Source organism: Nyctereutes procyonoides, unplaced genomic scaffold (genome assembly GCF_905146905.1).
Source record: "Nyctereutes procyonoides isolate TBG_1078 unplaced genomic scaffold, NYPRO_anot_genome, whole genome shotgun sequence".
Classification (NCBI taxonomy): domain Eukaryota; kingdom Metazoa; phylum Chordata; class Mammalia; order Carnivora; family Canidae; genus Nyctereutes; species Nyctereutes procyonoides.
In genome coordinates, this window is record NW_026575031.1 from 2,556,636 (window position 1) to 2,571,481 (window position 14,846).

General features: G+C 33.1%; 1 protein-coding gene across 3 annotated transcripts in view; it reads right to left on the minus strand.

The window, feature by feature from the left end:
- Nucleotides 1-14,846, minus strand: part of DPH6 (diphthamine biosynthesis 6) — a 153,677-nt gene that overhangs the window by 21,503 nt on the left and 117,328 nt on the right. For all 3 annotated transcript variants that reach the window (XM_055316734.1, XM_055316736.1, XM_055316735.1), the window contains exon 6: nucleotides 2,039-2,100. In XM_055316734.1, coding sequence (XP_055172709.1) covers nucleotides 2,039-2,100 — 62 coding nt within the window. The remainder of the gene's footprint in view (nucleotides 1-2,038; nucleotides 2,101-14,846) is intronic.

Genomic DNA, 14,846 nt, shown 5'->3' on the forward strand with positions numbered 1-14,846 from the left:
AGAGACAGTGGCATGTTTCAATAATGATGTGAAGGAGACAGTAAGGAGAAAGAGGAGGAAGCTACTGGAAGGGGTGAGTGATTGCAGGTCTCTAAAAAGGAAGATGCTAATGAGATCCAGAGCACAGGAAGAGTGTTAGCCATTTGTGGGAGGAAGTATACTTCTCCCAGTTGCAGGAGGCAAAAATATGCCTGGGTGCAGTTAACAGGGGTGGTGTTCAGGGGCGGAGGGATATGATGGGTTCTATTTTCTCTTTGTGAAGAAAGAAACAAACCATCCAATCAAAAGTGAGGGGAAAAGTGAAGCAGATTGGATTCTGAGGAGAGTAGAGAAGGACTGAAATAGCCATTATAGAGAATGGGTAGGTAATTTTTCTAGAGCCATATAAGATTGCCAGGCCATGCTGAAGATTCAGTAAAATGATTTCTGCAATTTTTGTGTTTAAATATTCTATGATAATATTCAGGTTAACTCATAATCGACATCATGGCAATCCCAAAGCCTCAGATGCCTATTTCACAAAGAATTTCTGCATGTTTGACATGAACTCATAACTTTAAATTTATGGAACAGCTTATAAAAAGCTCTTTTGCCAAAGACCCAGTCTCTCATTTCTGAAGTTCTCTTTCTTCTACTCCCATAAACTTAATTTCATTATTTATCTACATTGTTTTTTTTCGGAAGCAAAATTTAATCTGATAGGGAATAGATGTGAACATAGATACAATGTTAGCTATAGCACAAATTGCCGTGAGCAAAGTCTTATAAGAGTAAAAAAAAAAAAAAGCAACCATGTCCATTTGATCAACTTAAATAAGTGACATCAAACTGTCTAGAAATCAAATATAATTTGTCGCAATTATATGTTCATTTCATTTTTATTTTTATCTTTGCTATTTGCCTCACATATATAAGACATTTACTGATGCTTAGTGAAAAAAAGTGAAATGAACATTTCAGGGATTTCTAAGCATTTGGTACATATTGATAAACCATAAAATAATCAAGTGCAAATAACTGAAAGACAATGTGAAAATCATAACATTAGTAAAGGTAACTGCTACCCCATCACAGCAATTGTATTAACAATGTCCAGAGACAATATTGATAAATTTAAGAATAGGGAAGGGGAAGATGAGAACTTTTTAGAGGAGTTCAGTTCTTTCATAGAAATAGGGTAATTTTCTTTTTTTTTCAACATAATTGTGAAATAAAATACTCTCATCATTATATGTCTTTAGTTGTCATTGCCATATGAATAATATTTGCCCCCAAATTCTCCCAGAATATAATAATAACAGTTAACAGAAAGAATGAAAATAACTAAATCTTTCTTTAAAATGTAGAACATGGGAACCCCGGGTGGCGCAGCGGTTTAGCGCCTGCCTTTGGCCCAGGGCTCGATCCTGGAGACCCGGGATCGAATCCCACGTCGGGCTCTCGGTGCATGGAGCCTGCTTCTCCCTCTGCCTATGTCTCTGCCTCTCTCTCTCTCTCTCTCTGTGACTATCATAAATAAATAAAAATTAAAAAAAATAAAATGTAGAACATGTTTAGGATTTGACAATGGTATGGGTTAAACAGCTGTTACTTGAAACCTTAAAATAATGTTTTGTTACTCTGCAGGTTAATTTCCTAATTGGTAAATGACAAGAGGTTAGATTAGATCATCTCTGAAGGAAGTTCCCACTCATATTTCTGATTGAAAAGCATCTGATCACAGAGACCATCAGCTACTTTAGGAATATAGTACATAGTATACAGTGTCCATGTTAATAAAAGAAATCTTCTGACACAGTAAGTTTCCTTTTAGGTATAGCTTACTTCTTTATTCAGACTAACAAGTTGGGAATGATTTTCATAGTTAATTTTAGACATTTCCATATCCATCATAAGTTTAATTTTTTTTACCAAACTATATCATGAATGTTATTAGAGTTTTTCCAAAATAAAATTCATTTTATAATCATCATATCACGGCCTAATTTTTTTTCTTCCTTTAGATGCCTATGGTTTGAGAAATAATATAAATTCTTACCTCTAAGAGATAAGGTTCCATTTGATCCAGAGTTTTTCCAAGATGCTTATCTGGATCTAAACCTGCCAAGAAAGATTAATTTTTTTTTTAAGATAACTATCAGATTGTAAGTCTAAAGACACATTACCCTTCCCTTTGCCTCTCCTTGCATAGGAAACCAGTATGTGTATATTTTAAATTGCTTTGATCCTAAAGTAAGACGTATTTTGCTAGTATTTATTTTTCTATTTCCCTTGGGTAACTGGTTTTCTTATTCCTGAAAAATAAGTTTCATATCAAATCACTTGATTGCACTGTGTCAACTTCCAGATTCATGGTTTTAATTCATTTTTGAGCAACTGTAATTTGAATGGAAAAACAGGTATCATTTCAAAGATACCTTGGTATTTTAACTATTATTTTACATGGACAACAGTTTTATGTATCTCTGTTTTATCTAAACATCAAAATTCTTAGAGAATAAGAGTAGAAAATAGAAGAGTAGTAGACCAATATGCTTATATAATTAATTCACTTCATAGGACACCATATGGATACAAATAATTGTCTTATCAAATTAAATGACATTTCATTTCTTTTTTTTTAATTTTTTTATTTATTTATGATAGTCACAGAGAGAGAAAGAGAGAGAGGCAGAGACATAGGCAGAGGGAGAAGCAGGCTCCATGCACCGGGAGCCCGACGTGGGATTCGATCCCGGGTCTCCAGGATCGTGCCCTGGGCCAAAGGCAGGCGCCAAACCGCTGCGCCACCCAGGGATCCCTGACATTTCATTTCAATGACCACTTGTGTGATAATGTATTTTCCAAGCCAAGATGGAGACAACTCTAAAAAATCATTATTGAACCAAGAGCATATGTGCACAATCTTAGATAAGGATGTTCAACTATGTAGTACAATTTATGTAGGTAATAAGGTATAAGCAGAGAAGTATGGGCAACAAATTCTTTCCACATACCAAAACTAACTTGTCAGGGAAGAAAAAGTCATATCACAAATCTGTTATGAAATGAAAGAATTTATTTTAGATATTATATCTACAATACATTTATATATTTACATTCATAATACATGTACTGGTTAACCTCATTTAAATAAGTTATTTTTATTTTTTATTGGCTTACATTATTTAGAATACATAAACTGATGAATAATTTTCTGCTTCTAGGTGGATGCCTTTTTTTGGTAACATGATATTTCTTATCATCGCATATCAGAAGAAGGGAAGTCAGGCGAAGGTTGAGAACTCTTCCGTCACTGAGTATTTTTAGATGAAACTCAGAGCAAACAACTCAGACCAGTAGTACTAGATAGATTCTTTGTGTCAACACCCTTCACAGCCATCTTATTCTTATGGTATATTCACTAAAATTATAAGTACAAGGGGATGGGTAAACATGTAGATGAACTAGTCCCTGACTGTCCAGTTCCTTTACTTCTACCATCACTTAGCAATTCAGTATTTAGAATAAGTAAATGAAATACATTGAAAGAAATAACCATGTAGTCAGATTTAATAAGCATCAATGTCATGCCATATTTCCTCTACACATTTTTTAAAGAAATAAACACTACCATCACAATAGAACATCACCATATATCTACTCTTAATCTATATCCTCTACCCTCTACATGGTAACCACTCTTTTGAAGTTGGTGAGTTACTAATTATGCTCTTATAATTTTAACAAATGTATATATCAAAACAATATTTAGTATTGTTCATGAATATTAAATGTTTAAATGAATGATATAATCTTTAACTTGATTTTTTTCAATTCGCATTGTTAATGATATTTACTTACATCAATTACTATGGCTCTGGTCCATTCATTTTTTCTATTGTATTCTATTCCATTATATGGATATACCAGAATTTAATTCTATATTTTCCAGTAGATGGGTATTTGGGCACATGATACCATATATAGAAAGCTCTACAGACTCCACCAAATAACTGCTAAAATTGATATATGGATTTAGTAAAGTTGCAGGATACAAAATTAAAACACAAATAATCTGCTGCATTCCTATACACTTATAATGAGATAGCAGAAAGAGAAATTAAGAAAATAATCCCATTTATAATAGCACCAAAAAGAATAAAATACCTATGAATAAACTTAACAAAGGAAGTAAAAGATCTATACTTCAAAAACTATAAAGCAATGATGAAAGAAATTGAACATGATACAAACAAATGGAAAGATATTCCATGACCATGGTTTGGAAGAGCCAGTACTGTTAAAATGTCCATACTACCTGAAGCAACCTACGAATTTAATGCAATCCCTATCAAAATACCAGTAACATTTGCCACAGAACTAGAACAGATAATCCTAAAATTTATATGGAACCATAAAAGACCCCAACTAGCCAAAGCAATCTTGAGAAAGAAGAACAAAGCTGGAGATATCACAATTCCAGATTTCAAGATACACTACAAAGTTTTAGTGATAAAAGCGGTATGGTACTAGTACAAAAGAGAGTTATATAGACCAATGGAACACAGATCTATAGTTACATACATCAAGGGAACAGATTGGAGAGCCCAGAAATAAACCCATAAGGTCAATAATGTCAATTAATCTATGACAAAGGAGGGAAGAATAAAGAATATACAATGGGGAAAAGACAGTCTCTAACAAATGGTGCTGGGAAAACCAGATAGTTATATGAAAAAGAATGAAACTGGACACTTTCTTACACCATATACAAAAATAAAATGGATTAAAGACCTAGATGTGAGATGTGAATTCATAAAACTCCTAGAAGAAAAGTAATTTCTTTGACATCAGCTATAGAAACATTTTTCTAGTATGTCTCCTAAGGAAGGGAAAACAAAAGCAAAACCAAACTACACCATTGGACTACACCAAAATAAAAAGCTTTTGCATGGTGAAGGAAATCATCAACAAAACAAAAAGGGAAGTACCAAGTAGGATATCTGCAAATGCTAGATCTAGTAAGGGGTTAATATCCAAAATATATAAAGAACTTTCACGATTGAACACCAAAAAACCCCCACAAATAATCTGATTTAAAAATGGGCGAGAACCTAAATGTGCATTTATTTCGAAGACATAAAGATGGCCAACTGACAGATGAAAAGATGCTCAACATCATTCATCATCAGGGAATTGCAAGTCAAAACCACAAGGTATCAATTTACACCTGTTGGAATAGCTAAAATAAAAGACACAAGAAATAAGTATTTGTGAGCATGTGGAGACAAAGGAACCTTTGTGTATTGTTGATGGCACTACTAAATGGTGCAGCCACTGTGGAAAACAAAATCGAGGTTTCTGAAAAAATTTTATGTATTTGAGATCTATGTTGTTATGTGCATATACAGTTGCAATTTCTAAAACTTTTTTATAAGATTATTCCTTTTATCAAGTAATGACCTATTCATCTCCATATGATTTTTATCTAATATTCTAATTACCAATATTATAACACCAGCTTTACATTGTTAATACTCTACTGGCATATACTTTTCCATCATTTATTCTCAAATTTTCTCTGTGCTTTTGTTTTAGATGCCACTTATAAACTACAAATAATTGGATTTTAAAAAATTTTATCCTATCTTATAAAGACAACTCTAAGAAATGGAGTTTAATTATTTTACATTTTTAACATTTTATGTTACATGTCTGGACCTGTTTCTATCATCTTATAGATTTCCTGTTTTATTAAGCTTATTTATTAAGCTTTATTTGTTCCTTATTTTCTGCCTCATGCTGTATTGAAAGGATTTTTGTGTTTGCTTCTTATGAATCTTAGAATATAAATTTAACAATGTGTTTAGCACTCTTTTGAGAGAATTTACCATGTTTTCACTAGATATTAAATAAGTCCCACTGTTTCAGTTGTTATTACTGTGTTAACTTTTAGTTCCATCATTTTTGTCGAGAAAAATTAAGCCCACCCACATATTTTATAATGTCTGTTTTCACAATTGTTTCTTATTCATTTCTCCTGGAATTCAGTCTATTTCTCTGAAATCTATTTTTATTTTTTTACTGAAGATCTGTAAGTGGTAAAATCTCGTAGGTTTTAGATGTCTGACAATGTTCTATTTCACTCTCATTACAATAATAGTTTAGTTGCAATATATTAATTACTTTTTTAGAAATTAGTCATTCCTAATAAGATTTATGCAGTATAATAGTGGTTCCCATACAAGGAATATTTTTTTTTGTGCTAAATTGTACTTTTCAATGTACTTGTGACATTCTGTAATTTTAATATAATGTGTGTAGGTGTTTACTTTTATTTATACTGTATATTACCTAATATACACTTTGAATTCTCAAATTTATATTTTTCTTCAAGTCTAGAAAATTTTCAGTCCTTGTATCTGCAAATATTTTTCTGCCTTTCCTTCTAATTTTTTTCTGAAACATCTATTACACAAATATTGCAATTTCCCAATCTATCCTGCATATTTTTAAATTGCTCTTTAATTTTTTTTCCTGTCTATGTTGTCTTTTGGGTCAATTATTTTTTCCTGCTTCATTCATTCTCTATTTTACTTGGCTCACCTACAGTTTATTCTGCCCACTGAGCTTTTTTTTTTTTTTTTAAGTGAACTATATGCTTCATTTCTAGTATTTCTAAATGGTTACTTTTCACATCATCTTGATGCTGTTTCATTGTGATTTATTTTTCTAATTGACTGTTTTTCTTTAATATTTTATTTTTCTTTATCTCTTTGAAGTTCTTCCTCAAATGGTACACTTTCAGTCTCTGCTTTCCCCCAGGATTGAAACCTCCCAATTGCTTTTGCCTGCTTCCTAACCCTTTGTATTACAGCCCCATGGTTAAGTGTATTGCTTATTGCTTACTATTTTGTGTATACTTAATTCTATTTCACAGAGATGTTTATAATGTTTTCTAGTACAGCTATGTCCTTATGTCCTTACTTTTCCTTCATTTATTCATCATCTATTATTGCAGGCTTGGGGTGGGAATGTGGAAAACTTAATTTTTTTTAAAGATTTTATTTATTTATTCATGAGAGACAGGCAGAGACATAGGCAGAGGGAGAAGTAAGCTCCCTGCAGGGAGCCAAATTATGTGGGACTCGATCCCAGGATCCCGGGATCACACCCTGAGCAGAAGGCAGACACTCAACCACTGAGCCATCTGTCCCAGAAATGTGGGAAACTTAAATCATGAACGTTCAAGGTCAGCATGAATGGAAGTCCCTTTTTATCTTTCCTTCCAATTCCTTGATTCTTACATAGTGGTTAAACAACATAACCTGTCACTCAGCACTTGGGCACTAGGCTACACATCATTAATGTCATTTTAAAAGTCTCTCATGATTGAATCTAATAATTTGTTCTTCTTTGTAAGGATCTGGGAATAAATAAATGCCTGTCTAAAAGTCATGAAAGGAATTTAAGAGCATATGGTTTTACAAGGTAACCACTGGGAGATCATATTGATGATCTTCCCATTTTTCTTGTAGTCTTTTAATTCATTATAGAATCATCAAGTCTCAGCTCTAAACTGTTAACATATAGAAATAGTTGTTGCATTTCATTTCAGTGACTGCTGTATTCCATGATGGATAAGGTAATTTGGTTTGCCTTTAGGTAGGGGTCAGTAAAATATGCAAACATAAGCCACACTGGGCACATTTTTTTCCACATGAATCACACAGGTACACTATGTTAAAAACTCATTGATTATAGTCACAGAAATATTTTCAATTTATTTATTCCTAAGCTAAGCACTGAATATTCTATGGTACTAAAAATGTCCAATCAAAACTTAAAACTTAAAGATTTTCAAATATTTTCCTGAAACACATTATAGACCATTTAACTACAGTAGAAAATTATTGTAAAGCTATAAATAGCTAAGATAAAAGAGCTACATTTCTTTTTTCTCAATTAATAATGAAATAAGTTGCATGTATAAGTGTTTATAGTATGGTATAAAGGTCTATGTCATGTTTAGTGAGTGTGGTAGGTACTGATATGATTCATGGTCTAATGCTTTAGACATTTCACACAGGAAAGACAACCACTCAGTAACATTTCATAGACAAAGCAATAGATGATCTCACTGGACATATAAAACCAAGACAATGGCAAGACCTGAGAAATAAACAATTTTGACACACTGTAAATTTATCAGAGGTTATATCTGGTGATTTTGGTAGGCTCTTTTTTTTTTTTTTTTTTTTTGGTAGGCTTCTTTGGCATGGACAATGACTTCAAAGTTCTTATCTCATGATTTGATACTATTTGAATAGATTATACTTATTTTCTGGAAAGTGTCTAGGTTTTACAATGAAATTGTCTAGATTCAATATAATAATAGTCTACAGATTCTCTTGAATGGATCTTTCTATTTAAATCAACACTGTATGTGATACACATTTGTGACAACTTGAGTCCCCTTCTCCTGATCCTTTGTGCAATCTGTCTTTGCTTCCATTTTTCTATTTATTAGAAAGTAACAAATTATTGGGGATCTCATGATCACTGCCCATGACATGCCTATATGAAATTTCTAATGTTTTTAAAAAATATTTCTTGGATAAGATCCAGATCACCAGCAATTCAAACTACTCTCTTTGAGAAATCAATGGCCTAAAACCACTCTGACCTCAGAGATCTCTTCTAAATCACTTGAGACTATTGCATGTGGGATGATATTAGCTAGGGATGTGGTAGGAAGATTATTCATCTTATCCCAGAATATACTCAGATATGCAACTCTTCTCAAGAAATCTTTACTGCCTAGAACACTTATGATTCCATAAATATTAAACTACATGCAAATGAAAACTCTTCATAACTTATTTTTATAAATGTAATGAAAGATTGAATATTTAAATTTCTTACACTTTCACATATTTTTGAACAAGTTTCCTTATTTAGAAACATTCTAGCATTGTATTACAGTCTTTATGATATTTAATTTCTCTAAATGGAACAAGATTGATATTAAAATACTTTTAAAACAAGGATCTGGAGAAACAAATACCTTAACATGAACAAACTGTTAGCTTATCTAGAATTATTAAGCTTGAGGATGTCTTTTATCTAATGTATCTTTGGTTTGGTTTTTTTTTTTTTTTTTTAAGATTTATTTTAGAGGGAAAGAGAATCTCCAGCAGACTCTGTTGAGCCTGGAGCCCAATGTGGGGCTAGACCTCAGGATCCTGAGATCACAACCTGAGCCAAAACCAAGAATCAACATTCAACTGACTGTGCTACCCAGGTACCCCAAGTTTGAGTATTTTTAACTAGATGATATGCATGGAGAATTCTAATGTTCTTGAATGTCTCTCATAATTGAATTCTTCATAATTGAGAATACAAGGTCAAGGTCAGATTAGTATAAAAAATATATTTATCATTGGACTTATTTTTAACTTTTATGCTTCAAATGGTTTAAAAAGAAACAGTTTAAATAATGAAGTCAATGTTTGAGTTAAAATTTAACACAAAGGTTAGACAACATTAATAACTTCTCAGTTTGTTTTACCAATAAGAATCCACTTATATTTCTAAGTACAACTAAACATGCTCATATACCAATATATTTGTATTATATTCTATTACATACATATTCTATACCATAGAGTCATTTTATGTTTGTATGTATGTATGTATGTATGTATGTATGTAAGTAATCTCCACACCCAATGTGGGGCTTGAACTCATAAACCTAAGATCAAGAGTTGCATGCTCTACCAACTCAGCCAGCCAGGCACCCCATATATAGAGCCATTTTAAAGTCTAAGAGTGTATAACAATACTTCAGTAATTTTTAAGCTATGTTATACATTCATTGTATTTTCAATTTTTAAGCAATAGCTATTTAACTGGTATATGTAGTCAGTTCAGAACGCATATAATCTTCTCTTTCTTTAAATAAACCCCAGCATCTAGACCCAATACAATTTCAGTATAATTTAAAAATCTCTATCCTAATCTTTGTAATGCCATCATTCCCATTTTATTTTATATAAAATTGCATTATGTTGAAATTCTTTGAGGGGCTGTAATTCATGGGCTTTTTCAATGAAATTCAACTTTATCTAAAAGCTTCAATTAATCCCAGTCCTTGAAAAAGCTGTTTCTTTTTTTAGATTCATTCAATTTGGGTGTCTCTTTCCTTGTGAAGCCTGAGTCATGAATGGACATAAACTGTGCTTCCCCAGAACCCTAACAGTTTACTTAATTTACCTCCTGAATCACCAAGTGGGAGAATGAAAGTCTCCAGGGATCTATCTCCCCTATGAAAATCTTTTTAATCATTGAGATTATATTTATTAATGTTAATATAAATATCAATATTAATAAAGAAGAAGATTACAACCCATAAACCCCAGCATGCTGTTATATTTATGGTAAATTTTAACTCAAATACATAAATAAGTTACTTAAAAGTTACTAACAAATTTTTCTCGAAAGTTCAGAAAAAATTTACACTAAATCCTGACACCGTTAGGTGTCATTTAATCATGTCTTACAGATATTCCTTGATGGAAGCTGGGTGGATGAATAAACCCACAACAAGACCTAGGCACTGGATAACTCCGTGCAGAATTAAGAAATTAATTAGGAGGAAGAACCATAATTTGCAGAGCTGACATCTATTTTACTTTACTTTCATGTATCAATGGAAAGCAATTACAATTCAATTAAAATATTAAATTTTATTACTTTACTGACTGACCTTGAAGTTAATGCCAGTTTTATTTAATTGCATCATCTATGAATAAATGTTAACCCTACAATGTTATGCCCCATTATTTTCAATGCATTTTTCAACTTCTCAACTGAATTATATCAGTCAATTTATTATCTACTGTCATGAAAGCAAGTGGAAGTTTATTTCTTCAAGACAGCCCAATATATGATATGAGAGAAACATCACAAAATGTTTGATACTGCTATTTTTAAGAGAGTAAAGCGGGATCCCTGGGTGGCGCAGCGGTTTGGCGCCTGCCTTTGGCCCAGGGCGCGATCCTGGAGACCCGGGATCGAATCCCACGTCGGGCTCCCGGTGCATGGAGCCTGCTTCTCCCTCTGCCTGTGTCTCTGCCTCTCTCTCTCTCTCTCTGACTATCATAAATAAATAAAAATTTAAAAAAAAAAAAAAAGAGAGTAAAGCAAAATGAATTGTGTTCTCATCTCAACTTTTGTAGTCAAGACTTTTACTGTAAAATCAGTAGGTGGTATTAGAAGAGATATAATCACTGTGAGAGGCAATTTCTAGTTTGCCTATAATTCTTGATAAATTCAGTGCAGACAAGAATGGAGCATCCCATGTATTTTCAAATGCTAAGCATGCGCACGCACACACACACCACCTAATAATAATCTCTTCTTATTGCTACCAGATTGACCAGCCACCAGAATAAGTAGATGCCATTTAAAAAACTCGGTTTTGTTGGTAAATACAACTTCTTTTTGTTGTTTGTAGACTCCAGTTGAGCACACCATTATTCTATGAGCATTTTAGAAATAAAATGGTTAAACTTATGCTAAAATGAACAGATAAGAAAGACTGATTATGCGGTCTCCAAAGTAAAGATAAACTCACATATTCTGAAACTTCAGTATTTGGGGAAGGATCTTATTTCACTTTCCAAATCTTCCATTTCTACAATTAGACCACTTCCCTTAGAGGTTGTACTAGAACTCATCTCAACCTAACTTCTCTCTGAAATCTATTAATTGGTATTTTACTTCAGTGTAGGTAACATAAAGGAGACTCAGATACTTTATGGATTCACCTTTAAGATCCACGACATTCATAAAATGAGTGACCAATAAATCATACTAAGTATAATTATGCAGTTAATGATAATCAATACTTGCTGGTGATAGCCCAAATGATTCTTTTTTCTACCTTTAAAAATATTATACAGCTTTAACATGTAAAAAAATGAATCAAAAGTAAAAAAAAAATACAAGTTTCAAACAGAGGAATCTTTTAAAGGGGTTTTTGAAATATTAATTTCAGAAATATCTTTCTAACTTTTCATAGCACTATTGAACATGGTAAAGTACTGGAAATTGAAAGCAGCTCAGTATGAGAAGGGAGTGTTTGAAGTAGTAAAAGTTGAGGTTAAAAAAGTAGACAAAAGCCAGAGATCGTTGGGCCTTGTGTTTCATCTTAAAGAATTTACACTTGAATACCAGGTCACAGAGAAGACAAAGAAATGCTAAGCAGAGGAATGACTTGCTCCAGTTTGACCTTCAGAAAGAGAATTCTAGTTTCAGTCTGATTCCTTGGCAGGAAACAAGACTGAAGGCAAGAAGGCAAATAAAGGGGCTGCTGCAATAGTGAGACAGAATGTAACTGACAAGGCAACCTGTTGTATACAAAAGGAAAAGAACAGATTTGAGAGCAACATATAATAGGCAGGATATACAGGACTTGCTGATGAACTAGGTATGGGAGATCTGGGAAAGAGAAAAGGCAAGGATGGTTCTCAGATTTCTAACTGTGGACAAATTTAAAGATGGTGGGAACAGTTACTTCAGGCATAGGACAGTAAGAGGAGGTTTGGGAGGGAAAATAAAGGCAGAATCAATTTAGACATATATTTGAGGTTCCAGAGAATCACTCAAGAAGAGATATCTAATTTGCAATTAAATACAAAGGGCTGAAATTCAGCACAGACATCGGGCTAGAAATACTAATATAGAAATAGAAGCTATGAGATGAAATTACTCAAGGAAGAAATGAAAAGTGAGAAGAGAAAATACAGGAAGAGCTTTGAGGAATATAAACTATTGACACTGTGGTCAGAGAACTATCCAAAATGCAAATCTGATCTGGTCACTTTCATTTAAAAATCTTTCAACCATATTCTGGGGAAGATGGTTATATGAGCACTGGTTTCTGATTCTTTACTTTTCTTCCTGTGATGGTTAATTTTATGTGTCAACTTGAATGGTTGGTTCATAAGGTCCCCAGATTAAATACTGTTTCTGGGTATATCTGTGAGGATGTTTCTGGAGGATAAGACTGATATTTTAACCTGTGGTCTCAATGACCCACTGCCTCCTCAATATGGGTGAGGCTCAATCAACCCATTAAGAGATTGGGTAGAACAAGGCAGAGAGAGAGGAATCTAGCCCCCTTTCCCTGCCTCAGTGTTTGAACAGGGACATAATCAAATCTTCTGCCTCTGGACTTGGATATACATCACTGGCTCCCCTTATTCTCAGGTCGTCCAATTTGGACTAAATTATACCATTGGTTTTCCTGGGTCTCCAACTTTTAGGCAGCAAATTGTGGGACTTATCAGCTTCCATAATCATGTAAGTTAATTCTTTATAATATATCTCCTTTTACAACCTATTGGTTCTGTTTCTCTAAGGAACCTTGATTAATACATTTCCTAATACATTTCTCTATTCCAAATACCAAAAAAAAAAAAAAAACAAAAACAACAACAACAAACAAAACAAAACAAAAAAAAAAACACCACTGAATAAAGAAGGAAAACATCAGGATTAAAACCACGCAGAACTTGAACTAAATTCTGCTTGAGTGAAGATGGAATCAAATTCAAAGGAAGACTATCCTAAGACTTTTCCAGTGAAGAATAACTTGTTAGAAAAACAACCTAAGGGGACTCTGAAGAATTCTGGTAATAGCCCATATTTCAGATTTTACATTTTGAGATACAATTTCTCATCTGGTTCTTTTTTTAAAAAGATTTTATTTATTTATTCATGAGACACACACACACACACACACACACACACACACACAGAGAAAGGCAGAGACATAGGCAGAGGGAGAAGCAGGCTCCATGCAGAGAACCTGATGTGGGACTTGATCCCGGAACCCCAGGATCACGCCCTTGGGCCAAAGCTAGGCACTAAACCGCTGAGCCACCCAGGCATCCCTCATCTGGTTCTTAAAGTTAGTTTATACTGCCTATGACCTATATACATTTATATATATTTGAGACATCAACTAATAAATAGAATCCATGTGAAAGAGAATTCATCAGAGGACACATCCTACAAACTTTATAATATAGTCTTGCTCCAAGCAATTTTAATTGGCCCCTTAACTAAGATACAATAGTCTCACTTTCCAACCATGGGAAATAGAGAATAATATTGGTTTTAAGGCACTAAACACAAATATCTGGTTGGATACTATAGTTATCATATAGTCTTACTACTGAATAAATAAATAGAAAAAGATTTTTGGACTTAACTTCCCAGAGTTTTCAGTTAACCTTACATATTATCATGGAAGTTATCTTAGTGTAAGCTGCCTGACACAGACACAAATGTTATTAGAGTGCTAACTTTTATAATGGCTACATTAAAAAAGATATTTATTTGTGAATATTGCATTCTGTGTATTTTTTATTTTTTATAGAATGGGGAGAATTGGAGCTAGAGATGAATGTAAAAAGATAGGTTTAGAAATATAATATAGAACATATTTCTTATAAGGCAAAATATTATACACATTAATACATAAGGTAGCTTTGGGATACACAGGATTTTAATTTATTAAAAAATTCAGAGCACTTGGCTGGCTCAGTTGGTTTACATCATGATCTCAGGGTCCTGGATCAAGTCCCACATCGGGCTCCCTGCTCAGCAGGGAATCTGCTTTTTCCTCTAACCCTCCTCCCTGCTCATGATCTCTCTCTCTCTCTCTCTCTCTCTCTCTCTCTCTCTCATGCTCTTTCAAATAAATAAATAAAATCTTTTTAAAAAATTCAAAGAACATATGCATACCAGCACGAAATAGTAATAAACATAGCTTATTTTTTAGAACAGCCTGC